Raw genomic sequence first — 26,758 nt, 5'->3', positions numbered from 1 at the left:
AACCAAAAAGAATAGCGAACTTTCTTTTGTCAGAATAATCAGCAGCATCAATAGCAACTAAATGATTCTCAAACAACCCAAACCACTCAGACCAAATTATGTCTGGAGTGCCTTGTTTGTTCAAGAAAGGTGGGGGTTGTGTAATCTGATGCCACTGGTTATTAGCCATATTCAATACCAATGCAGAGGTAAAGTGTTTATAAATGTTAAAATCACAGTAATCTAAACACTACATAGATGTCAGCTTTAAAATGAGCATATGCGTGGAAAATGCTGTAACAATTGAATAATAATTATGCTAGAGAGTTTAAACAGGTTTCGAATGCTGTAATAATTGTGAAATAAATATGCCAGAAGATTTAAGGTTTCAAAAGCGTATTATAACGCTGTAGAAGTAAGTTCAACAAATATGCTAATTCAAAATGAAAAGCGTGCGTATCGCTGCAGAGATACGCGGTGCACGACCCTGTGATTATCTGTTGTATAATGGAAGCGTGCGTATCGCTGAGATGACACGCTATGGTTAAACAAAGAAGCTCCAAAAACAACGTGCGTATCGTTGAAGATGCGCTTGTTAAGTAAATGTTTAAAACATCAAGGAAGTTGTATGTTGAAAGCGTGCGTGTCGCTGAGGTGACACGCAATGTTTCCAATTACAACGTGCGTATCGTTGGGGATGCGCTTGACGAAGAAATATTTATAATTAACACAGTACCTTGTCGTCGTGTCTTGATAGGAGTTTTCACACGATACCTCAAAGTTGCACGAAGAAATACCCAATGAGGTTGATCGTGTTGAGCAGACGATTGTAACCGACCAATAAGAGTTGCCGGTAGGAGAAACTGAGAAAAGCAACTCCGTTGATTGGGGAAGGTTAGAGCTTCATCCGACCAATGAACTAACTCGTAAATTAAAACGTTGACGAGGTGCTGAATCAGGGAAAAGGATCAGCGTGGGTGGGGTGGAGTCTCCCGATCGTCGCCAAATATGTCGTAAATGAAGAAGAAGCAGGATATTCAGGTAAGTGAAGTTTAATCTTCAAGTAGAAACTCCACCCGTCATGGACGTCTGGTCTCCGTGAAGCCGGTGGTTACAATGGCAAACGGAAAGACTCAGCCGTCCATGCACGAGGAAAGCACTTTGAACCATAACACAGTACGCACGGCCGTGGCTCGTGGAAGCACATTTAAAAGACAACAATACCAACCCCAGGCTTTGGCTCGTGAGAAAGACACGAGTCAGACCCACGAGCCAAACCCACGTCAAAGCAGCAACGCGAGCCAAAGGCCTACATTACACAAGGCCAGGAGCTTCAACTCCCCATTCGTCTTTGATATGCGACTCCGGTTTCCCCCAAACCTGTGCAATCACAGACACAAAAGAAAGAGAAGACAGTACCTTGAAAACTGTAGTTATATGTTGTTGTTGAGATAGTTGAGCCTCCCTTTTTCCTCAGCTGCCGACTACGCCAATGTAGGATTCTGGTTTCAAAGTGAATTGAGGCTGACACAGCATAAAGTTGTAAAGGAGCTCAGGTTTATTCCAGGAAAAGGAGACACATCCAGATCTCATCCAAGTGCAGATCAGTAACAGTCTCTGCTTCAAAACATACATTCTAGTAACTGTGGTAACAACATAGAATCAATGACATCACACAATGCACTCCACAGGTAAGCCTGAGAGTGAAGGATGCTACACCTTCGTTCAAGGAGCACATCAGGCAGCTGACCTTAGGGGTGTGACTAACCTGGTGGTGCTTAGCTAATTTCCCGCGTCTTCTGGTGCCATATGGGCCTTAGGAATGGAGGTGGCATTTCACAGGTTTGGGGGAAACCGGAGTCTCATATCAAAGACGAATGGGGAGTTGAAGCTCCTGGCCTTGATATGCTAAATTACTAGCCATCCTGCTGGAGGAGGTGTGAACACCTTCCTCCGCAGCAGGCATTGTTTCTAGCCTCCAAGAGCCCAGGCTCTCACCTGCAGGGGGTCAGAATTGTGTCTATGGTGGCAGACTCGACGATACCAGTAGCCAGCACATTAGGAGGTTGGTAGGTTTACAGGGGGCACCTCTAAGGTGCCCTCTGGGTGAATGTTTTAATAATTCCACTTCCGGCCTCAGTATGGATTTATTAAGACCAGGTGTTTTATACCAAACGCCATAGGTTTCAGTAAAGCCATTGTGTAGCTGGGGAACTCTTAATGACCAGCGTCCAGTATATATATGTTGTAATCTTCTATTTTCATTATAGAGTTTAGACTCCTGTGTTGCCATGTTCTACATTCTAGCTATGTGCTGATGTTCTGCTTAGGTCCTTCCTAAGATTGGTGGAATATTATTCGAAGTTTGTTAAGGATTTCTCTTCAAAGACCACTCCTTTGAGAGATTTGATGAAGAAGGGCGTCCGTTTCTCTTGGGGTACTTCACAGCAAGACTCTTTTGAGAACATCAAGAGAGACATTTGTGAAGCAGGGATTCTCACACCTTTCGATACCAAACGTCACATTGTCCTTACTGTAGATGCCAGTGCAACAGGTCTAGGTGCTGTCTTGGCACAAATTCATGGTGGTCAAGAGAAGACTGTGGCATTTGCATCGAGGAGTTTAACAACTATGGAGAAAAATTACTCCGTGATAGAACGTGAAACTTTGGCTGCTGCTTGGGCCTGTGAATACTTCAGGACCTATCTGTGGGGGTCGAAGTTTACCTTGAAGTCTGATCATAAACCTTTGCTTAAGGTATTGTTACCTGGTGGGGATGCTAAGTGTTCTGCTAGGTTGGCTAGGCTGGCTTCTCGCCTACAAGAATATTGTTACAACATTGAAAATATTCAAGGGTGGAAAAACACACAAGCAGATTGCTTATCGAGACTGTCTTTGGACTGGAAGACAGTTGATGAGGTGGCTGTGCTGAAGAAGCAGAATGAGGGTGCTGTTGTGTTTGTGCAGGACGTGTTGAGTATATGTGAGCCACGAGCTTTGACTAAGAGTGAGTGGTTTGATGCTATGTCAGCAGATAGTTCCATGGTTGAGCTAAAGAAAATGATACTCACAGGTTGTAAAAGAGAAAGCACTGTGTCGGTTACCAACAGACCATTTGTTAAGGTTCTAGACGAGCTTTCTCTATTTGATGACATTGTGATTATGCGTGGTGACTTATTTGTCCCACCAACGTCTTTGAGAAATAGTTTAATTATGTTGGCTCATGAGGGACATCTAGGCCAAACAAGAACTAACCAGAGGCTAAGAATGAATTGGTGGTGGCCTGGCATGGATACAGAGGTGAATACATGGATTACCAAATGTGAGGTCTGTAGGGAGAGTGATAAACGTTTGAAAGTTGGTGTTCAAGCTTCCTCTGGACACATTACTGATCGAGGTCAACCATGGCATACCATATGCTTAGATTTCATTGGACCAATGAATGGTTTAAGGGAAAATTTGCGTTTTGGTATTGTTGTAGTTGATGTACATTCAAGATGGATGATTGTTAAATTTACCAGAGATATCACTACTTCCACCACCATTCGTGCTCTAAAATGCATATGGAGAGAAGAAGGCATACCGTTAGTTCTTTTAACAGACAATGGTACACAACTAACATCAGATGAGATGCAAAGATTCCTTTCAAGTTGTGGAATTAAACACAGCCGTACCTCCCTGTACAACCCACAGGGTAATGGTATGGTTGAGAGGGCCAACCGTGTGATTAAGGGTGCCATACAGATGGCAACTTCTAGTGGGCAGGATGTGGATTCAGTTGTTTCAGAGATGTTGTGGGCACATCGCTCAAGTGTACATAGTGTTACAGGCAAGACTCCTTTTGAAATGATGCGTGGGAGATTACCCAATACCAAACTTGTTCCAACTTGGATGAGACACATTATTGCTGGAAAAGATGTCTCTACTAATTCATCCTTAGTTGCTTCTCGAGGTCGCATCATAAATAAATCAAATTTTAATAGGAGAATTTGCTCTGGAGATTTAGTTAAAATACGCTCTGGTAGGTCCTCTTCTTCTAATAAATTTCTTGGACCTTTCAGGGTGAAGGTCACTTTGCCGTATGGGGTAATTCTAGATAATGGTGAAAAATTGAATTCTAGAAGAGTTGCCTTGTATCAAAAGAAAAATGGTGCTAAAGGTACAAATTCTTCACTTTGTGACTCTCTTACCAACAATACCTTCTTATCTGTCAGATGATTTTCTCCAAAATTCCCAGACTGAGTTCTTCTCGTTTTAATGTGCAAGGAGGAGGTGATGCTCCTGCCCCTTCCCCTTCGGCTCCTTCTGATCCTCCTTGTCCTCTTCGGGGACGTTCGTTTAGAAATTGCCATCCACTGAGTTACTTGAAAGACTATGTTTGTAAATAGAATGTACTTTACATATAATGTGCTTCACTCAGTCTGCATTTTTCTTTTTCTCACCATTTTGTTTTCCTTTTTAAACCTTTTGTTTTTATTATGTAAGAGAGGAGGATGTGTTGTAATCTTCTATTTTCATTATAGAGTTTAGACTCCTGTGTTGCCATGTTCTACATTCTAGCTATGTGCTGATGTTCTCTTCCCTGGCAGTTGCTGTTGGACTGGCCAAGGGGAGAGCCACACTTTTCTTACCTAGGATTTATTATTACAATAAATCTTCCTGCAACTCATACTTCATTTGTATTAGTATTCTTTAATACTACAACAATATACTTAAGATGGCTTCCATGTTCACTTGTACTATCTATTAATTGAACTAGCGAGTAAACACAGGCATATTTGCTCATGCAGATATGTCCTCACATGTAATATAATGCAGCCTGGCTTAGGACTATTAGGTCTGCTGTAGGAGTGACTTACATATATTACATGCATTGTCTGTGAGAGTGGCACAGGGTGTGTGCCATGTTTCACATTTGCCTGCACCATTTCAAGTAACCTGCAATGGCAGTCTATATGAGTTTGGTGGTGGATCCCTTAGGATGGCACAATACATGCTGCAGCCCTTAGAGACCCTCTTTAGTACCCATGCCCTAGGTACCAGGGGTACCCTTTACTATGAATTTATAGAGGTGCTAAAGGTCTTGCCAATTGGGGAACAATTACCTTGTTTTAGGGAAAGAGAACTGGTACTGGGGACCTGGTTAGCCCACGCACAGTGCACGTCCGTCTAAATTGCATCAGATACCAGGCAAAAAGTGGGGGTAACCATGTCCACAAGGGACACTTTCCTGCAGTGATGTACAGTGAAATGTGGTAGAGAGTTGAGGTATCGAGACAAGATAGCAGTAGGCAAAGATAGGTAGGTGTGAAGCAAGCAAGAGGTGGGGTTGAGAGGTGTATAGAGAGAGGTGATGTATACCTAATGAGACTGTGAGACTTGAGAGAGTATGATGGGGGGCACTGAGATGTAGAGAAAACAAGAGAGCGTAAAAAGGTATCGGGTAGAAGCAATGTGGAGAAGTAAGGAAAGAGACAGGCTATTTTATTTATTTGAATTAGCCACAGCTGTCTGAGAGAAGTAGGGTTAAGGTTCAGCAAGCTTAGCATGCCAAGCTGCCCAATTACAAAAATAATCACTTTTTATGTACATAGTGATCTCTACGGGGAGGGAGTGGAATGTGAGGGACCAGGCAATTGCCTAATTTTGCCCATGCCTTAAAACTGCTCTGGGGTGTTTCAAAGGTTACCATTGTGTGTTGCAGGTGAACAACATCTAATCCAAATCAAGCAATAGATTTGGTGTGTGCTTGCGAGACGGACTGATTCTGGTAGGATCACATTTGGTTATAAAGTTATAGGTTCATAAATGTTGTACAAAACAGTTCTAAAAAGGAGCAAAAAGGAGATGAATATCCCTCTGTCCAATGTAAGATAAAATGATTACCCAATAAGCAGACCAGAGAATGAAGAGAAGCAAAAGGTTTATTCCATACACCTGAACCAAAGCATACCAACTACCAGTTTAGGAGCACCCACACTCCTCACCCTACATTCTAGAACTTTGTGACAGCAAGGTTTCACTGTTCTACTCTCTTCTACAATGTTCTGGTATCTTCTACAAGTGACATAGGCGACGGAGAGATACCACAATTCTCCCATTTTTCACAAAAGATATTTTTCTCATAATCCCTCCCCAGAAATCATAGAAACACATAGCAGTGAATAACGCATTCGAAGAAAGATAAGCAAATTAAACAAATAAGTTAAGTAAGGATATTCTTTTATGGATCATGGAGGTAAAATTAGACATGAGAACCACATTATACTTCCCAAGATAAGGGGAAGTTAAAATGTAATAACTCTCGCTGCCTTACTTGACTAAGTAATCTTTTATGAAACTCAGGGGATGAGTCACCTATCCACTTGGTCTGACCCGAACCGCAATGATTTCCCCTTCATGTAACTCAGGACTGTCATTCGAATGTCCACTTTCTGACCTTGCTTCACTGTTGTTTTTAAGTGTTTTCCCATTGTGTTCAGGTCAGTAATGTTTTACCACCGTCCCCAGATTCCATATTCTACCATCCTGTGTCTTGACCTCATTGTGAAAGAACTTTGATTTTCATGGGTTCAGTACATTGACCATTGTTTGTTGCCATTTGGAGCGTTCACTCTTATCCAATCACCCACTTTAACCTTGATAACTTTGGTCTCATGCAATTTGTCAAACCTCTCTTCGTAGGCTGCCTGCAGCTCCCTTTTCCTCCACTGTTGGCCTACAAGAACTCTCACTCAACCTTGGTGCCACTTTAGCCTCCCAGGTACCAGTCTAGAATTGTGCTTCCTACTCTTTAACAACTCAAAGGGAGTCATCCCTGTTGATTGATGAGAAGTTAAGTGATAAGCATCTATTCGCCTTCAAACCGCATCTTGTTTGTCTTGCCAGCTTAATGCCCTCTTTGAGGTTTTGTTAAATCTTTCTACTCCCCCATTAGTTTCTGTTTGATACAGTGCACAAAGTTTGTGTGTTGTTCCATTACATTACATAAATTCCTTCATTTATCAGGAGCAAACCTGAACACCATTGTCAGTTAAAAGGGTGTTGGGTAGTCCCTTTAGTAAAATCCTACCAGGAAGTTTATAACTGAGGTCGTGCGGATGCCAGAGTCAAATTTGATTTCTGGCTATCTTGAATGCAAGTCGACTAAAACTAGAATGTATGGGGAATTCCTTTCTCCCATCAGTCGCCCAGTGATAGCCAGTGCTACATCCATCCAGGGACCTTCGGGTGGGGTGCAACACCGCATGATGGGTGGAGTGCGCAATTGTGCTACCTCATTGCTGGTGGAACAGTCTATGCAATTTCTTATCTCTCTCTAAACCAGTACAGCCATCCCTTGCCGCTTAAAAGTCTAACCTCAACCTTGGTTTGGTTTTGGTGATCCCCACATGGCCTTCGTGTGCTGTACATTCAGTTTTTTCCTGAGGCTTTCAGGAGGTATCAATGTTGGGCCTCTGAAAAGACATCCATCTACTTATGATAATGGCCTCAGCTGCTCTTCATTCTTTTCTAGATTAAAAAATCTTGTACTTCATTTAGAATGGGATCTGTTTCTAACTCTATTTTCAATGTTTCTCCTCAACCAGCCTTTTGGTGATATCACACATTTTCTTTGTGCAATTCTAAATCCATACTTTGGTTATCATGGACTTTCTCTTCCTTTTCATTGTCATCAACCAATCGGGACAAGCTATCTGCTGCAAAGTTACCTGTACCAGGGATATATTCTATGTCAAATGTGTACTCTTGTAGATTAATGACTCGTCTTTTACTTATACTGGACATTTCCTCTGTCCCTTTTTTGGTAAATACTTCCTTAACTGGCTGTTGGTCTGTTTCAAAGGTTACCCTGTTTTTCAATAATTTGCACATATGGCACTTTCGACTGGTAAACTTGCGATTAATTTACTATAAAATTCTATCATTCCCAAAAAGGATCACAGCTCGTCTTTGATTTTGGGTGCCACTGATTTCATTGTGGTGTTGACCATATCTGCTTTGAGTTGTACCCCTTCACCAGTGAATTTATGCCCAAGATAGTTTATTTCAGTACATTGGAGTTTACACCTGTCTTTCCATTCTGTAAGGTCACACTCTTTGAATCTGTCCAAAGCTTGTCTAAGTCTTTCATTATGTTGTGTCTGAGAGTTCCCAAATATCAGAACATTGTCCTGATAATAGAACACCCTTAGATTCCAGACAGTATATTAGACATTGCTTTCTGAAAGACCGCCGCAGCCGTTACCACACCAAACGACATGCATTTAAATTTGTATGCCCCCAGGGGCGTGATGAAAGAATGAGCTTTTGAGAATAGGCGGATGTTAGATCTAATGTTGAGAAGAGTTTTCCTCCAGCTACAGTTGTGATCATCTCGGTTATGTTTGGAAAGGGATCTTATTAACAACTACCTCTTTGTTAAGGGCCCTAAGGTCAGCACAAAGGCAAATCTTGCGGTCTGCTTTTCTTACCACTACAATGAGTGCTGACCATTCAGTTGCTTCCACAGGTTCGATTTCATACAGCTAACACAATTTTCTAACTCTTCTATCAGTGCGTTCTGTACACTCAATGGAAGACTACGTACTTTAGCTGACACTGGAATTGCTTTCTCTTTTAATTTTATCTTGTGCACATATTGTTTGAGGCATCCTAACTTTTCTGTGAATACTTAAGAATATTCTTTCTCAAATCAGAGCCCACCTCTACATCCTTGTTAACATTCTGGAGCAGTATTTGAGGTTCAGCATTGGGATTCCGATACACTCCTATGCCTTTTTGTGCTGGCTATCCAGATGAAACACAAACTTTGTATACTGTGTGTCTGTTTTTATACTCTATCTATCCAGCAAAGTAGCCTTTCGTCTTGATTGGCTGACCACCATGCCCTCCCGGGTGTATGTCCATTTTGCGTAGCTACGTTTGTTTCTTGAACAGTTTATGAAATACCTACTCTGAAATTGTTACTCCAGAGCATGATTCATACATGACCTCAAGCACAAGGTCTTCTATCCTGACCACATCTTTGGGGTTGCTAGACCCGCCATCATCTGCAGTGCAATTTCTTCGCACACCTTGTTTCTCCGGTTTCTTGCTACCAGAGCACCTTCTACAGCACACCAGCACTCCTTTCCTCCCACACTTATTACATAAAGCTTTTATTGCTGGGCATCTTACTGTTCATGTGGACAACCATCCCACATCTGTAGCATTACCCCTTGATGGTGCCGACACTCCTCCTTTCCTTTGTCATAGGAGTACTTTTAACTATGTGTACCTCATTTTTCTCATCTCCAAGTATTTGTACAATTTCCTTACTATCTGTGTTTCTTAATTTCTTTCACACATTTCATCGTGTGATCTACTTGTTTTGCCACAATCAACACATTTCCCAAGGAAGGATAATCTTTTAGCCAAAGTTCCGTCCTGTAACCTTTCAATTTTACAGTTAAATAATAATTGGTCCCTGATGCATTAGTCATTTGTTGCTTCAAACTTACATGAGGCTGCCAATTTTCGCAACTCAGAAAAAAATTCTTCTACTGTTTCTCCTTCCTTTTGTGAGCGCTTCCCAAAATGACAACGCCCCATGATTGTACTGATCCTAGGAAGAAAATGATCATCTAATTTCTTTATGCTTATTTCGTATTCATTTAACACACTGGCTTAAACAGCACTCAGATCAGGTAGATGCACTAGGATTTCTTGTCCCTCTGCTCCTAAAAAGTGTTGTAGGAGTGCGATCTTCCTCTCTAGACCCAAATTGGGTTCACAAACTATGTAATAATCATTAAAGACTTTTTTCCATTTGTTCCACTTTAATGGAAACGTCCCAGGGGACGTTAAAACGAATGGGGGCCAAGTAACACTCTCCATACTCATTTCTTCTTTCTGATGTCACATAAAATATCCCCACCCCACTTTCTCCAACCCCTCTAACCTCACAACCAGATTAGAGCTTAGGTCTCACAGTATATGGCAAAGCGAAATGTTTTCACACACGGAGTTTCTGTTGTCTCTTTATCACTGTCAACATCAGTGTGGTTTTCCTCAACTGCCTTCAGTTGGCACTGGCTCTGTTTAGACAGGAAAAGACTCTGAAGCCCGGAATCAAAGAGGAGAAGTACACCTTGCAGGCCTAGGACAAAATGCTGCAAATGATGGTCAGTAGGTGGTTTACCACAGAAAGTCTTCCCAAGACTCCTCGCAGATGCTCCTCGCTCGTGGCTCCCCCAGAACCCCACGGGAACAAGGATGCCGCTTGCACCCGGGAAAGCAGACTTCAGGAAGATGAGCGGTCCTACTGGAGTGAGACCCCAATTCAGGTTCTTGGGTATAGAGTTCTCCTCATTGTGCTGATAGCGAGACGAGTTAACGGTGGTGAATTCTCGTGCTGAGCGTGCACCCTTCACTCTCACAACAGTTCGTAGCTACTTGCATGCAACGTCCGTCATGCTTGCATCAGTTCGTAGCTGTATATGTGATGAATTCTGTTACTCTGAGCGCATCCCCAGTGAGCAAAGGGTGCCAACTGCAGTGAATTCACGTGCTCATCACGTACCCCTTGCAACAGTTTGTTGTTGCGTGTACGCAGCGTCAAACTCACAACCATCAGTTCGTAGCCACTTTAGTATGGCAGTACAAACGGAGTGAATTCCTCATGTACAGTGCGCACTCTCGCTAGAAAGCCACACACCCTTCATGCTTTCGTAAGCGGAGATCAGCGTCATATGGTTCTCTCTTTCTAATTCTGTACACGCTCGACGGAGGTTAAAATCGCTTCATCCCTCTGGCATACAGTTTCTATCCCAAGTCAATAACTCAACTGTTGAACTGGCAGGATGATCGTTAAGTCACCACAGAGATTGCCGCCAGTAGCCAATTGCTTGCTGCTCAGGCTCACAGCCAGTGGCCATCTGTAAAATTACTCGCTGTGTAGCAGTCAGTTTGACATAATGATCTTGGACTCAGTCGTGTAACCAGGGTACCTCCCTAATTAATACCCTTCAGTTCCTGAGAGTGGCCACACTCCATCTTCCTGCTGCATCTAGTGCGTGTTGGGGTGTACCTCGATGCCAGAGTCCAATGCAAGATAAAAGGATTATGGAATTAGCAGACCAGAGAGTGAAGAGAAGCATCAGGTTTATTCCATACACTTCAGTCACAGCATACCATCTGCTGGTTGAGCAGCGCATAGAGTCCTCACTGAACATTCTAGAACTTCAGGACAGCAAGGGTCCACTCTTCTAGTCTCTTCTGCAATGTTCTGGTGTCTTCTACAGTGTAAATGACATAGGTGACGAACAGATACCACACCCTCCTTGTCAGTTCGAAGCCTCCAACAGCCCTAGCTAATGGCCCAGGAACCCATATACAGCCAACAAAACAAAACTGCACCATTAGTTTACGACTGGAAAAGGGCGTTTACTGATAGTTGGTATTTAATAGTCCATTCACTACTGCTCTCATACATAGGCACAGGTAAGGTTTCTTCTGGGCTGTTATGATAGCAGCCGGTTGTACCTTAGAGGATGAACTGTGCCCAAAGATGGATTTGTAAATGAAGCACGTGCTTATGAAAGAACTTATTTCTTGGATACTGAAAGAGTGTAGAGATTTAGAACTGGAGTAGATGTGGTCTTGTTTGCACTAGGTTACTATGGAACTTTTGAAGAGGTCTTCAAAAACTTGATGTTCGCTAATACAAGGGTGGGTCAGGCATGCATAAAGTTTCTCAATAAATCCAACCAGCAAGAGGTGGTATATAGAATTCCTGGGATTTTTGGGGATTAAACCTGAAGATGAAATTTATATAAATCTGCTCCCTGACCGAACTTACTAATATAGTTTATATATTAACCACACATTGCAGTTGTTCCTGCATTGTTGCAAATTGATGGGGGCTTGGAGTACACGAGATTACTGAAGTAAGTTATGTTTTTCTTTTTTCTCTCAGGCTAGTCACGGCTTCATTACACAGCATCCCTGGGCGAAGATGATTCGAGCATTTATTAACTTGGAAGCAGCAGGTGTAGGTGGAAAGGAGCTAGTATTCCAAACAGGTAATGATTGAGATTTACAGTTTAGTAGAAAACCTCTATTCTCTCACATTATTAGAAACGTATTGGAGCATATCTTTTCTTGCAACAGTTTTGCTAATGGTTATCCTCTGTTAGGTCCTGGGTCCCACTTGTACTACAGTAGTCTACCTTGTAAAATAGCGTATTATTTAGAATGTTTCTCATCCTCTGTATAATCTTCCTTAGTTGGTACAAGAATACAGGACAAACGTCCTCCATCTGCCGTAAAGACATTGGAAGGAGTTCAACTTTTTAGAACTGTTTTGGGTGGCATAGAAGTGAAATGGTGCTTGTCATACTGTTTCCACAAGCCTCAAGATCGCCAGTTGTTTCTCTGTACTTTTATAGTCTTGGCTCACCTGTAATTGTTCTATTGTAAATGTATTTATTTAGCGCTTATGACCCCTGATGAGGTATTGAAGCGCTTTTTTGGCGAGTAGCATGCTACTCCAGAACCCAAGATTATTAGTTTAGTAGTTTGTCTTGTGCAATAATTGTGTTAGGCATGTGCTCTTGATTTCTTGTGTCTTTAGTAGAGTTTAGGTAGCGATAGAATGATAGAAGTTGATTTGAAAAGGGGAAGTTGTGAGTTATTTTGTAAGTAATGGTCGTAGGGCCGGACTGGCCATGTCTGGCATCAGGCATTTCCCCGGTAGCCTGGAAGGGTGGGGGCTGATTTTGCAGCTGTGGGGGCTAGTTTTGCAGCAATGCTTCAATAGCTGCCCCAGTAACAAAAGCAGCAGAGCTTCACGCGTACAGCCCCCCCACCCCCTCCCCTCCCCCAAACTCTGCCCCACCCCATGGGCTGTTTCTAGAACATTGCTTGGGCTGCTTTGGGTTCCCAGTGCGTCCCTGAATGGTGGTCGGTGCTTGTTAGTTGGGTGGCATGGCTAAAAAGGATGGGGAAAGCGAAATGTAAATATTTGATACATACATATATATATACACACACACATGATGCTTGGTAAAGTTTTGTTTGCTGAATTGATCCCCCCTATATAAACATCCATATATAATTGAAGCAGCAATGTTTACATGGTCTGTTAGCCACATTTATTATGTGGTAATTTTTTATGGTTTCAGATAACTGTAATTAACTTGTATATACATACATATAATCATTGAACTTATTGTAGATATTAATAGCATTCATAATCCTATATATATATATATATATATATATATATATATATATATATATATATATACATATATATATATATATATATATATATATATATCCGTCCCTATTTGAACATAGAAGCAGCAATTTTGCCATTTTCTGATGTACGCATATATCCTGTGATGTAATGTATATTTTTCCCCTTCTATAAATGTATCTGCCTGTATCAGGAGACATAGTTCAAAGTATAATGACATGTATTGTATAACCGCTCTTTTCCATACCGTGAGAAGCATAGTTTGTCGTGTCAGAGCATACTGTTGTGGTACATTCTTGAGTTGTGAGTATAGTAGTCATGCGAGTAAGAGCCATCTTTTGAGCAATCTTCTGAAGTGGAGATAGTTGTCTGTGTATCTTACGGTTTGCGGGTAGGGCATTTCATTGGTTTGGCAGTGTTGCGCCCCCCCCCCCCCCCCCCCCCCCCCTGGAAACTTTTGTGGCTGCTTGAACTATTCAAAGGTGTCTGCAGACTAAGTCCCCACTTGAAATTTAATGGACAGACACTGTTTACATAATTGGGTCCTTTACTCACAAACTGCCTCTTGGTCGATATGAAATGCTTTAAACAAGATGCAATAATGGCGTCAGACGGACTAATTTTTGCCCAAGGTTTCAGCAACAGAATCACTAATTCAGTTTTAAGAGAAGCACTGCAGTTTTGTGATCTCTATACAGCCTATTCAGGTGAACACAGAAGGACTGCATTACTAAAAAATGGTGTTTGGGAAACCCAGTTTTAAAATGTTCAAGTCGAAGGAATAAGAAGACTCTACTGCCAGCCCTTTCACATGATATGGAGAGACAGTGGAGTCCCTTAGAAAAGCAAGATTTTTCATCATTGACACTCTTGCAGGGTAGCTTTTACATGTGTTAAGCTACAGTGTGTTTTTAAATCTAACAACCAAAATAATGATTTTAGTTTCCACAGTATTCTCATACACTCAACCCACCAGAGGAAGTGTTATGTATTGCATAAACGTATGCGAAAAGCGAAGGATGGAATGCTTGAATTAATCTAAGCCACTTGTAAATTACTCTGGCCGCACTCTGGACCCAGTCAAATGCAAATCAGTTTTGACCCTTCTCCAATGGGAACAGTCCAGCCTGAACTGTCAAGCCGGGTCCTCCCTGAACCGGAACACAGGCACATCAGGACCTGTTTTGCCCTTGTTATGGGATAATCAGATGGCTGTAGCTTGGTTCCGGTGACAGTGTGCACAGGACCCACGCCTGGGCATGCCTGACCCACTTAGGGTGACACACTAAAGTATAAAAAATGTGATGGATGGAATGCTTGAATTCATTTCAGCCACTGATAATTACTTGGGATCACTTCGCAATCCATTGTTATTTTGCATACCTCAGCTTGGACCCAGCCATATACAAGTCAGTCTTGACAATGCTCCAATGGGAACAGTTCAGCTAAAATGAGATCAGAGCACCCAGATTAAAGATATTGATTGGAGAGTAGTAGAGACTGTGTTGGACTACATTAAAGTGTTGGGATGGAAATGTCCTCTGCATGATAATGGACGTGCACCCCTGCCCTGAGTGCCCAACTGTACTGATGACTGGTACCTTAATGCTGATTTTTGTTGTCATAGACAAACCAAGATCATGTGTGTGTGCGCGACATAACATAGGCCTGTATCATGGATTGCGGTCATGTTGGGCTGGGAGGGGAGCCTAAGCGATCCCCTCATAGTGGTGAAAGGCTACTGGCTTCATCAGAAGGTAAGCAGCACAAGCGCGTTATTGATGGCATACCGTATAGTGATCAGTTGGAGTGAATAGGTACTTTTTTATCCTGTGTAACTGGTGTGTGGACTACAGGTTGTCATTTTAAGGTTCTACTGTGGTATTTAACTCACCCTTGGTCTACTTTGGTTTAGTGTGTTGTGTTGTGCTGAGCACCACATGAGTGGTTTATCTATGCTGGGTGTGTGCGCGCATTTGGGAAGGATACAATATAGGGATAATGCAGTACTGAGCAGTGCGCTCATAGTGAGTACATGCGCTGGGTATATGTGTGCCTGTGAGTGGTACAGTACATGAAGGATGTAGTGCTGTGCAATGCATGCCTCCTAAATGTGTATGTGCTGGGTGAATGTGCACCTATGAGTGGTAAAACACATGCAGGATTTAGTGCTTTACAATGCATGCATGTTAAATGTATGTACTGGGTGTGTGTGTGCCTATGAATGGTACACTACATGAAGGATACAGTGCTGTTCAGTGCATTCATGTTATGTGTATGTGCTGGGTGTATGTGTGCCGTACAGGCAGGATACACTGCTGTTAAGTGTGTGTATGCTATAGAGACTATATAACCACAGATTTCTTACCTTAGAATATTCTCCAGGTATTAGACTGGATCTGGACATTTTTCTTGAGCAGTATCCCTGCGGGCCAGTAGGTTGTGCTGTTCAGCTCCATGTGGTGTTGTCGGCATTGTCCGCGCCGGAAGGGACGTGTGCAGTGCCTATATAGGCGCCACCGCAGCGTACTGACATCAGTTTCTTTTCCCAACTTTCCACGTCAGAAGAGCGGAGCTATGAAGAACACTGACAAATGGTGTGTCAAACTAGGGCCTTTTAAAGGGAACAGCCCTTCACGCTGAATCCGTTCGCAGAGCGTGTAGGATGGGTGTGTCGGGAAGTAATCTGCAGCTAGACAGAGTATCTACTGGATAAGGTGTAACCAAAGGCAAGTAACTTGTTCATCTGATGGACTTCTTGCCGCAGATTCCTTACTTTAGAATAAATACCTAAGCAATACCTCCCCGGAGGTGGGGCTGTGATACAGATTATACTAAAAGGTAATGTGTGACCGAACGGGCAAAATGCCCGTCTCGATGGGCCGGATTGTCGAAGCAGTAGTGCTTCGTAAACGTGTGCAGGGAAGCCCACGTTTCTGCCTGACAGATATCCAGGACGGATACTCTGCGAGACCACGCAATGGTCGCAGACTTGGCTCTGGTAGAATGAGCTTGCAAACCTTTTGGCGGTTGCTTTTTGGCCAATGCGTAGCAGATTTGGATGCAGAGCACTATCCATCATGAGATGTGCGTTACTCACCATGTGCCTTTTTTTGGGCTCTGACATACCTCACAAAAAGTCGACTACCCACCTGGAACTCTATTGTGCGGTCAAGGTAGAACAGCACTGCATTGAGACATAATGAAGGGTGAAGGTGGCAACGTGTGTTGAAGAGCCTTCAAAAACCTATTTACAATAGGGGACTTGAACAGGGATGGCGGATCTGCCAACTACAGAAATGCAGAGACTGCAGAAAGACAGCCTTTTAAGGTGCCCAAAGCAGAGCCCTGCAAGGCAAGAGTAAAAATAAACAATTTAACCTGGGAAAGGGTGCAGATAGTAGGTCAACTTGTTGATCTGTACACCATGCAACAAACTTGCTCCAACAACAGGCACATACCAGGTTGATAGCGGAAACGCCTGGCTGCCAAGAACACATTGCAGACTTTCGGTGGTAAGTCGAAAGCCGCTCAATCGCCACGCATGAAGGCCATGTGTTGTCTGATTTGGGTGCAAACCCCTGCCTAGCTGCTGCGTCAGACGATCCTCCAGAAGAGGCAACCAAATCAGAGGACCCATCCACATGCTCAACAGCTTGGGATACCAGACTCTCCGTGCCCAGTTCCAGGCCCACCTGAATGAATTGAGCCTGGTCTTTCCTGATCTTCTTGTGAATTCTGGGCAGGAGTGGTATAGGCAGAAAGGTGTACAAGAGGCCTGAGCTCCACTCAAGACAAAAAACGTTTCGGAGTAAGAGCTGCCTCGGAAGCTTTAGTGCACAAAACAGCTGTCATTGCACGTTCTCAACAGAGGTCAACATATCCAACCAAAGGTCTCCCTATTCTTGTAAGAGACCTAGTGCCACCTCTAGATGGAGAAGCCATTAGGCATCGACAGCTGAGTTTGTCCACCCTGGCATTCAGAGAGCATGCCAAGTGTTGAACCACCAGAGATACGCCCTGATGTTCCAGCCATGTTCAGAGGTGCAAAGCCTCTTGACGAAGGGTCTACGACCCCCAACCTGCCCTGTTTATTGCACTACCACATGGTGACGGTGTTGTCCGTGAACACCTGCAACAGACTTCCTTTAATCGAAGTAAAAAAGGCTTTCAACGCCAAGAAATCACCCAAAGCTCCCAATTCTTTACCAGACCCTTTCATGACAATCCATAGGAATGGCAGGAGGGTTAGCCTTGATAAGATGTTTAGTACTCCAGCTACAGGAGGTTCACTATTGCACTCTTCTTTCCACTTCGCCATCATGTCCTGGTCATCAAAAGTTCTTTCAGTTTTTCCTCTTGGATAGCGCTCACCCCTAAATGACCATAATGTGCAGACTAAAGTGTAGTGCCTGTAGCAGGTGGGCGGAATCAACCTATTATACCTCATGAATAAAGCTTCCTCTAATGAGAGGTAATCGGCTAGATTCTGAAATGGCATTTTACAATGATGTACCCCTCTATATTATGCTAAATAATTCATCGAAGCAGGTCATCTAAACAAATGAACACAATCAACTTTCATGTTTTTCCCTCTGGTAATATACTCAACCTTGAAATTAAACTCTTTAAGAACGTTGTGGTAAGCCTCACCAACCTGGTTATGGATTTTTTAATCTTCTCTGCTGATAAAATATCCACTAATGGTCAGTTGAATGTACTCCAAACAAAAGACCTTCCCCATAAATACGGTTTCAACTTACCAATTTTTCCAAACACACACTTATATTTCCTTTTCAATGAACGAGTATTGGGTCTCAAAACCTCTCAGTGCTCTGGAAGCAAAACCAATTGGAACCTCAGACAAACCTTCACATTTCCTCCATACCACAAGCGCTTGCATCCCCTGAAATATAGGTTTCCTGACCCTCTACACAAGACTGAAAAGCCGGTGCTGAAGCTATTATTTGTTTGATATGAACTAAGTTGTTTCGACATTGCATCAGCCAAATAAATTCGCTGTTTGTGAGTAGTTTCCTGAAAAATCAGTGTCACTTGCAAAGCTCATCAACAATTTTCAAAGGTACTCCCATAGCCCTAGAAATAAACATAGCTGGTCCTTATCCGCTGTGTGAGGTGCCTTGAGATTACCATATACTAAACTTGATAATTTGAAACTTGAGTAGGTGAAACATAGGTTTTTCTTCTTCATTCCAAAGTTCATGTCCCGGGTATTCCATCGAATTTGTTTTGAAAATGCACTTAACTTAATGTTATCCCGTTCTCCGGTACAATCGACAGTATTCTTAACACAGCATCGTCATGTTTCTGCTTCATTCTCGCATAAATCAAGATGTCATTTTCAAAGCCACGACTTAGTTTAACTTTTTAAAAGTTTGGACACAATATGGTTATTTCATTTAAAATGTAAATAAAGGGGATGTATGCCAACCAGGAACTTGTCACCTAGATTAAAAAACATTTGGAAATCCGCTTGGTGCCACCATGTTAACACATTTATTCCTTTTACAGGCACAAACACTCTTCCTTTGTCCTTGAACCCAATGCTAATTTAGCAAATAGTCATGACCAGTTAGTTAGCGACTGTACAAAGAGCTTCACCCTTGGGCGAATGCCTGCATTTACACAAGTTCATGTGCCAAGAGAAAAGAACATCTTGGCTAATGGGACATCATCTTTTTTAAGTTTCTACTTTTCAGAAAGGGGGCCTGAGAAGGAGATGTCTACATATACTTTCCCAGGTATATTTGAAAAATTGTTGTTTGCAGCTGAGCAGCTGTCTATTAAAGTCCGAAGCCCCTTGAAAGATTGCTTTTTACACAAGAGCTATGTAGCTTTCCTATGTCCCCAATTTCAACATGATGCCTTTGAAAAATTGGGTTTTTGATTGAGGGTGTGAAACCCCTTCCCAAGCAACAACCACAATCCTTCTCAGGGTGAGCCTTAAAAGTCACTAAATCAATCTGTGCTTCACCATCTCTAGCTTGGCACAACAGCAGTCAGGCTTATATTCCAGACACTATGTTAAGTATTTATGCAGCACACAAACAGTAATAAAGTAAAAACCCAACATAAGAAAAATACCAAAATCAATTAAAAAAAATAAAGTAAAAGTAAAAAAGAAATTAGACCAAAATGTCAAAACTCAAAACAGTAGAACCAGGGCAGTGCAATTTTAAGAGTTTAAGTTAAAATATAAAAATAGCGCCAAGAAGCAGAAAGTGCCAACTGGGTAACGGGTCTCATAAGACCATGACCAAGTCACAAGTTCAGGCCGACCGTGATGGAGTGTGGCCCGGTTAAAGGAAACAGGTTAGCCCTGCTGAAAAGTTACTTTCTCCAAGCGCAGAGTTCAAAACTTCAGCATTTCACAGGAGGAACTCATCTGATGCCAGCCAAGGGTCCAGGACCTGGGGAGGCACCTTTTAGGTATTAGGGCCTCACTCCAGCAGAAGTCCAGTTGTGGTTCTAAGCAGGTCCAGTTGTAGCAGGTCAGATGGGCAGTTGCTGTAAGGTCTCTGGAGCTCATTGTGTCCCTGTAGCTCAGAACTGGAGTTCAGACAACTCTGACAGTCCTGGGTTCAAGGAGGTGGTCCTCTCTCCTTCAAGCAGTAAGGCAGGCCTTAAGCAGCAGGGCAGTCCTCTGAAAAACAGGGCAGGCCTCAAGCAGCAGGGCATTCCTCTAAAGAACAAGGAAGGCCTCCAGCACTGGGGCAGTTCCCTGGTAGCAGTATGGAGTCTCTGAGAAACAAGGCAGACCTCAAGCAGCAGGGCAGTCCTCTGAGTACAAGGCAGTCCTTTTGTAGTCTCCCACAGGTCCAGGAGTGTACTGAACAGTTGGTCCAAAGGTCTACTATTTATATCTGGTGCTGGCTTTGAAGTAGAAGAATATTTCCTTAACCCTGCCCAGGTCCCAAGATATCTGGGGTGACAAAGCCTGGTGTCAAGTTCTGTGTAAGTGTGCTGATGCAGCGCCTTTGTAATGTAAGTGGGCAGGAACAGCTCCGTCCCTCTCATTCTGGCGAAATGGCCATCTCCCAGCAACACTCAGGTTCTTTTGTTCACTGTCTGGGCCCACTGCGCATTTCTGATGGGGAAGCAACTAACACGCACAGGTAGCTGGAAACTGCTAGAAGGGCCAGAAAATGTAAACTTTCTAAAAGTGGCATTTTTAGAATTGTAACTAGAATCCAACTTTATAATCAAAGAGCATTGTAAATTACAATGTATTATTTGTGTTTAAACAGGATATTTCCACCTGCTCCAAATCGAAAGTTAGCACTTAATAAATGTAATAAGGTAACCATGTGTTATTCTATGGGAGAGGTAGGCCGCACAGTAGTGAAAAACACATTCATGAGTGTTTCACTACTAGGTCATCTAAAACTTAAAAGTACATGTTCAACTTTTTAAATACATTGCACTTTGCCCTATGTGCTGTTTAAGGCCTACCTTGTGGGGTATCATATACATTTAATGGGATGTTTAATCCTGACAAAAGGTTTATTTTGTAGGATTGAATTGGCAGTTGAAAACTGCCGACAGGCTGCAATGGCTGGCTGAAGACATGTTTTCTCTGGCCTGCCATTTAAGGTCTTCTTAAGGGATTGGCACAATAAGTGTTGCAGGCCCACTTCCTGTTGATTGTCGGTTTGGTACCTACTTCAATGGCAACCCACATTGGGTCAATAGCTTCTGACCAGGGATTGTAATGCCTATTGTTCAGGGTGGTGCATATGATGTAACTGTTTAAACCTGGGAAGTATTCCATAAACTGCAATAAAGAAAGTTAAAAAAAAAGTGTTGCAGGTCCACTAACAGCATTTAATTTAAAGGCCCTGAGAACATGTTGTACCACTTTACTAGGGACTTCTATCAAATTCAATGAGCCAATTTGGTAAAAGCCAATTTTATCATATTTTAACAGGCGAGCACAAGCATTTTAGCACTGGTTAACAGTGGCAAAGTGCACAGAGTCCTTAAAGCCAACAAAAATGGGTTCAGGAAAGAGGAGTGGTTAAAGCAAAAGGTTTGGGGGTGATTCAGCAGAGAGGGTTAAGTCCAGCAATACCTCGCCCCCAAAAAGCAAAACATTATCTTCACCTTGGCTTTGAGCTTCTGACTCCTCTTGCAATTATTCAACAGGTTCTCGAGGCACATCTTATCAGCAAATTAAATAGCACTAGTTCAAAAAGTGAGCACGGGTGGGAGGTACCGAATACAGAGAGCTAGTAGTGTGATCTCAAGAAGGTTCTTGCACATTTTAATTACCATGTAAAAAAGGCTAAGGCAAGAACTATTCATACTACTGGCTAGCGTTTTGGATTTAGATGGTTTTGAAAAGATCCAGAATACTTTGTGACTCATTGAGGATAAGTCATTGACAATTTGGAGAGGGACCCCTTTTACAAAGGCAAAGGGGGTAATTTTCAACCAAAACAATACTAATATTTTGCCCTGGACTTATTATTAAAATCCAATCATTTGTTAGGTGGATACTTACAAAGCAGCTTCAATAACAAAAATTACCAATTCGGCTTAACCACAACATTTAGAATCTTACAAATATTTAATACAATGCACATCGAAGATAAGTAACATTTACTCATATGGTTTGTCATTGATTAAGCTAAATACATCAATAAAAACATACAATCAAGAACATAAAACAACCATCTAAAATCAAGATATTAGAAAAAAGTTAGTGTTTACGCAGTGTTTCAGTGTATTCACCTTTATCCCACCTTCTTGAGGACCAATACTAGTTAAAACCTCTAGTGCTCTCCAAAATTACACAATGTGTATACTGAAGATGCAGTGCTTTTAAGGTTCTCTCACTAGTTAAACGAACAATCTGTTTCCAACTACAACATATAAATGTATGCTTTAGACTGTTATTTTTCAACACCCAGCTCCGACTTTGTGCAGGTGAACAAAGTTTAGGTGTTTATTGTTCCCTTCCTGCCCTCAGTGATACTGTCAGTGTGATAATGCGGTTCTCAGCAGCCAGTGAACCGCTTCATAAAACTGAGTTTTCAATTACCTGTGTTTTCAAATCGGTTCACATACTTGTTATAGCTACTGATTTCAGAACGGACGCAAATCTTGCAGGAAGCCAATACATTGCCCCGTGTTTCTCATTAAAATCAAGGTCCACCTGGAACACAAACCGTCATTCCTTTTTTCACCCACCCGAAGTCAGAGCTGCGTGGTTAAAAAAAACAAAGTCCAAAACATTTGTTTTTAGGTCGAGGACAGAGAAGGCTGCGCTTGCGCAGTCTCCGGGAGGAGAATTAATGCTTCTTAGTAGGGCTGTAGAACCGCCTCCCTGCCCAGTCTCTCCTCCATTGGCTGGCTTTTTAAACGGAGGCCAGCCATTGGAGGAGAGAGCGTCACTCCAATTTAGCCCCGTCTTTTTCGGATTCGGGGGCATAAGTTTTGCTGTTCTTTAGACAGTGACGTCATCCCTCGCTCAGAACAGCAAAACACGCCCCCAAATCAGAAAAATTCCGGAAGCTTGATAACGCCATTTTGCTGCTGGTAAGGTGGAGGTAGGCTGCTCTCGCTCGCTTTCCTCGTTCCACCGTCTTTTTTTCCGCCCCCTCCCGCTGTCCGTGTCCCGCCCGCACAGGATCTCGGCGTCGCAGCTGGTATCTACCTTCCCGCCCCCTCCCGCTGTCCGTCTCCCGACCGGTTCCCGCCGCTTTTTTTTCCAGCACCCTCCCGCTGTCCGTGTCCCGCCCGCACAGGATCTCAGCGTCGCAGCTGGTATCTACCTTCCCGCCCCCTCCCGCTGTCCGTGTCCCGCCCGGTTCCCGCCGTCTTTTTTCCGGCCCCCTCCTGCTGTCCGTGTCCCGCCCGCACAGGATCTCAGCGTCGCAGCTGGTATCTACCTTCCCGCCCCCTCCCGCTGTCCCTCCATGTCCCGCCCGGTTCCGACAGTGCTCTTGGCCCCGAGGGCTGCGGCGCGCAGGTGGAGTTCACTGAGGAGAACGGGGAGTCTGTGAAAGTAACGAGGACTTGAGGCCGCCTCGGAGAGCGCTCTTCTCACTCCGGCGGACTCCAGTCTGGAACCTGTGGACCGCTCGCGCCGCCTCCTCTTTGCCAGCTCTGTCCCGGCTGGAGCTTCCCGCACGCCCCTTGCCTCTGTCCCAGCCCAAGTGTGCGGCTTCCCTGCCGGGATCTGTTCGTGGGCTGCAGGCAGTGAGAGGGGAGCATGGAGTGGCCGCTCGGCCTGTGCTGACCAGCATCATGGAACTTGGCAACCCCTTTAGTTGAGCCCAAGTAATGTGCGGGCCTGAGCAACGATGAGGGACCCATGTGCGGACAGCAGCTGCCCAGGACCCCAGATTGCATTGCCTGGCACTGAGCCGTGCACTCCGGCTTTCTCTCGGCAGATTACTTGGAGGACTCCAGCGCTCAGACTTGGAACTTCCACCGGCAGAGTAACTCTGGAAACTCGTATCATGGAGCCCAAGTTTAAAGAGGCTCTGCGGAAAAAGCCCAAGGATCGGACCCCGGAGGTAAGTGTAGTACCCTTAAGAGCATAGCATGATCTCTCCAGTGTGCATCTCGGATTCCTGCAAGCCCTCTAGTAGTTGAGCCATGTAGAATAATTCATATTGTGGCAGTGTTCTGCTTATCCAGTCTCCATTCAAATGTACAAATGGACCCTCGTTCATTTTAGCGTTTCTTCTATCTGCAGTCATCCTTGTTTTGAGTGCATGCTGAGCTGCGGCTTCTTTCTGTCTTTTGCTGTTATTAATTGCCCTGATCAGCTCAGTTCTTCCCTCTTACCGCAAAACCTCAATGTGCACTGCCCAAGTCAGTGAACCTTGGTAGCTAGTTTCTCTTCCTGTTGCCGTCCGTTGTATATTATTCGATTTTTGTAGCAATGTCGTCCAGTACTGTTTTCAGTGTGATACTTCCACCTGGGATGTATTAATCCCTCGGTGCTGCTGTACGTCCATTGCAGTCTACATCCAGATAGTGTTTTTTTTTCCTGCAGATCAGGGTAGTGGCACATTTAATTGCCAATTCTCACCCTCCCTTTGAATCCTACCTTGTAAATGTTGCTTTCTCGCTCTCCTTTGCAGCCTCTGTTTGTAAAGGCTGTACATTTTATTAGTTGATTTTCTTTCAAGTACAGTGCACCAAGCACATTTTAATATGCATTTAATAACTAGATTCCTAGCATTTGGCAGCTACCGGGCTCTCTCTGAGAACTTCGAATCATGTGCCTTAAATATCGACCTGTATGTATATCGATGTAGCGCCTACTGCCTTTCTTTTAATACTACTAAGTTTAAATGATTAGTGCCATGGCTTAGATTCTTGCATCCAGGCGTTGCCATCGCCACATGGCACAGGAGGTTCAGCTGGAGCCTGCAGTTCTTTGACTGGAATGAAATCACTTTAGCTCCCTCTGCCTGTAAAGCAAACAATGTATAAAGAAGCCCGGTTCTATTGTAAAGCGCTCTAAATCCCGTGCTCCAAGTTGGCGCTATGGAAAAAAAAACTTTAAAAAATTCGGTAGAAAAGGGCACTGACTTCTGTAGTGTGACCTGCTGTCGCAGGCGGAGAGGTACAGCTCCATGTCACTGGTGACATTAACACTTTGCAAAACTCACAAACCCTTCTGTTTGCTTTACCCCCGCCTCCCACATTTTCCGCTGTTGGGCAACCTTTCAAGATGCATGACCACGCGTTTTCTTTTGACAACGAACATGCTTTTCTCGAGACATAGCCTACTACAACGTTTGAGATGGTCAGACACACATTAGATTTGCTTTACATTATCATTGCTGCCGCACGTTGTTGATTTAAAAAATATCCACTTTATTTCAACTAGTTCAGAGCCGAACTGATGCATGTTTTTGTTAGAAAATTGTACTTTCCCTATTCCACCAATAATACAGCACAGTTCAAAGTAATGTCCTGGCGATTTTTAAACCGGTCTTATGTTTCACCATCGGCAAGTGCTCTGAAGTAGCTTTTATCCGCATTTTGCACAAAAGCAATTAAATCATTATTGCTATAGAAAATGCCCCATGTAGCACACATCTAAAACTGTTTGATTCCCATACCCTGTCTGTTGTGCTGTGTGTTAGTTTTAGTGAAGTGCTTTTCCTGTTATAGGACCACTTAAAAACACTAAGAATAATTTTCAGCAGTTAGGCTACTTGGGTTAGATCAACAACTAGAGAAGTTATCCAGCCAGTTCTTAAATTGCATTGTTGTTTTGGCTGCCTCGTAGTCCTAGGGCTGTGTGGGAGTTCTGAGGGTAACTTGGAGGAGTGGCTGCATATATTTATGGTTTACATTTTTATTGTAGGCCTCTGTAGCTTTTGTGTACTCGTGTGTGATATATCATGTTTGGTGAATAGTAGGCATGCCCTTCGATTATTCCCTCGTATGTGTCTTTTTGTTGTTTGTGCTTTGACTTTACAACAATGTGTTGCAAGTTTAGTTTTCTTCCGAGACTACATATAGCATCACTGCGTTTCATACGCAACTCTCGTGCTTGCTTCCTGCTTAAGAGTAGTACTGAAATAAGGGCGATAAAGTACACAAGTCGGGTGACAAGTAGTGTGCGTTTCCTCTCAACTGATTGAGAAGTGCCATTTGCTGGTATTTCTGCTTTATGGCCGTTGTTGTGGACTCTTAACGAAACATGCAGAGATTTAATGCTAATCCACTCTTTCCTTTTGGGATACATGGTGCGACCCACTAGAAAGGTTTGGATGCTAATATCCAGTTTTTATAGTTTCTAATACTTTGCGTTAATCAACATCTCTGCACTTCAGAAATGAAAAAGTGTGGCACAGAGAGACGACACATTTTGTTAAAAGAACCTCAATTTTGGCACGGAAGTGAAGATTAGAATGTGGTCTTCTGCTTTCCGAGCTGATGACAGAGCCACCATTTCTCTTTTACTGTTGCCCAAATATGTGGCTGTCAGTTTTCTGTGTCAGAAAAGGCCGGAATGATCTAGGCGGGACAAAAAACTTGGCGAACATACCTCGCTCATGGAACACATTGTAATTTGTAATTAAATAGTTTGCCCTTCTTGCGCCCTGTGTGTACAATCTGACGCTGGCTTTCTCTGTGCCTTTTTTGGAAGAAATGAACCACGCAGGCAGCGAGGATTGGAGACCACTAGCCTGCCTCAATGGCATTTAGCAAATAGTTCCCACATTTGTGTAATCAGTGGTAAGTGTGAACCTAGACCTCTATGAAGACCTGCAATCTAGCCACGCTCCTTGGCTAGAGCCAGTGTTGGTAAACCTCTTGAGAGGGTGCACAAGTAAAATTTCCTCATGACTAATTTTCATAAAGAAAGACTTGGAGGGAAGCAGCTTACCCTAAAAGGTACTTAACTTTGGCACAAATTGCTTTCCAAATGCAAAAAAAAACACTCATCTATACAGCCATTAAAAGCCAACCTAAAAAAAGTTTCTGATAAATGGAATGTCACCAGATGCCCAATAATCTCCTGTCTGTAAGGTTCCAGTT

General features: G+C 43.2%; 1 protein-coding gene across 1 annotated transcript in view; it reads left to right on the top strand.

The window, feature by feature from the left end:
* Positions 1 to 26,758, top strand: part of ERMP1 (endoplasmic reticulum metallopeptidase 1) — a 572,215-nt gene that overhangs the window by 320,079 nt on the left and 225,378 nt on the right. The window contains exon 4 of the mRNA XM_086961418.1: positions 11,939 to 12,044. Coding sequence (XP_086817544.1) covers positions 11,939 to 12,044 — 106 coding nt within the window. The remainder of the gene's footprint in view (positions 1 to 11,938; positions 12,045 to 26,758) is intronic.

This window comes from Lissotriton vulgaris, chromosome 3_1 (genome assembly GCF_964263255.1).
Source record: "Lissotriton vulgaris chromosome 3_1, aLisVul1.2, whole genome shotgun sequence".
In the NCBI taxonomy this organism is placed as follows: domain Eukaryota; kingdom Metazoa; phylum Chordata; class Amphibia; order Caudata; family Salamandridae; genus Lissotriton; species Lissotriton vulgaris.
The sequence above is the reverse complement of the archived record's forward strand: the minus strand, read 5'-3'. Positions and strand labels throughout refer to the sequence as shown.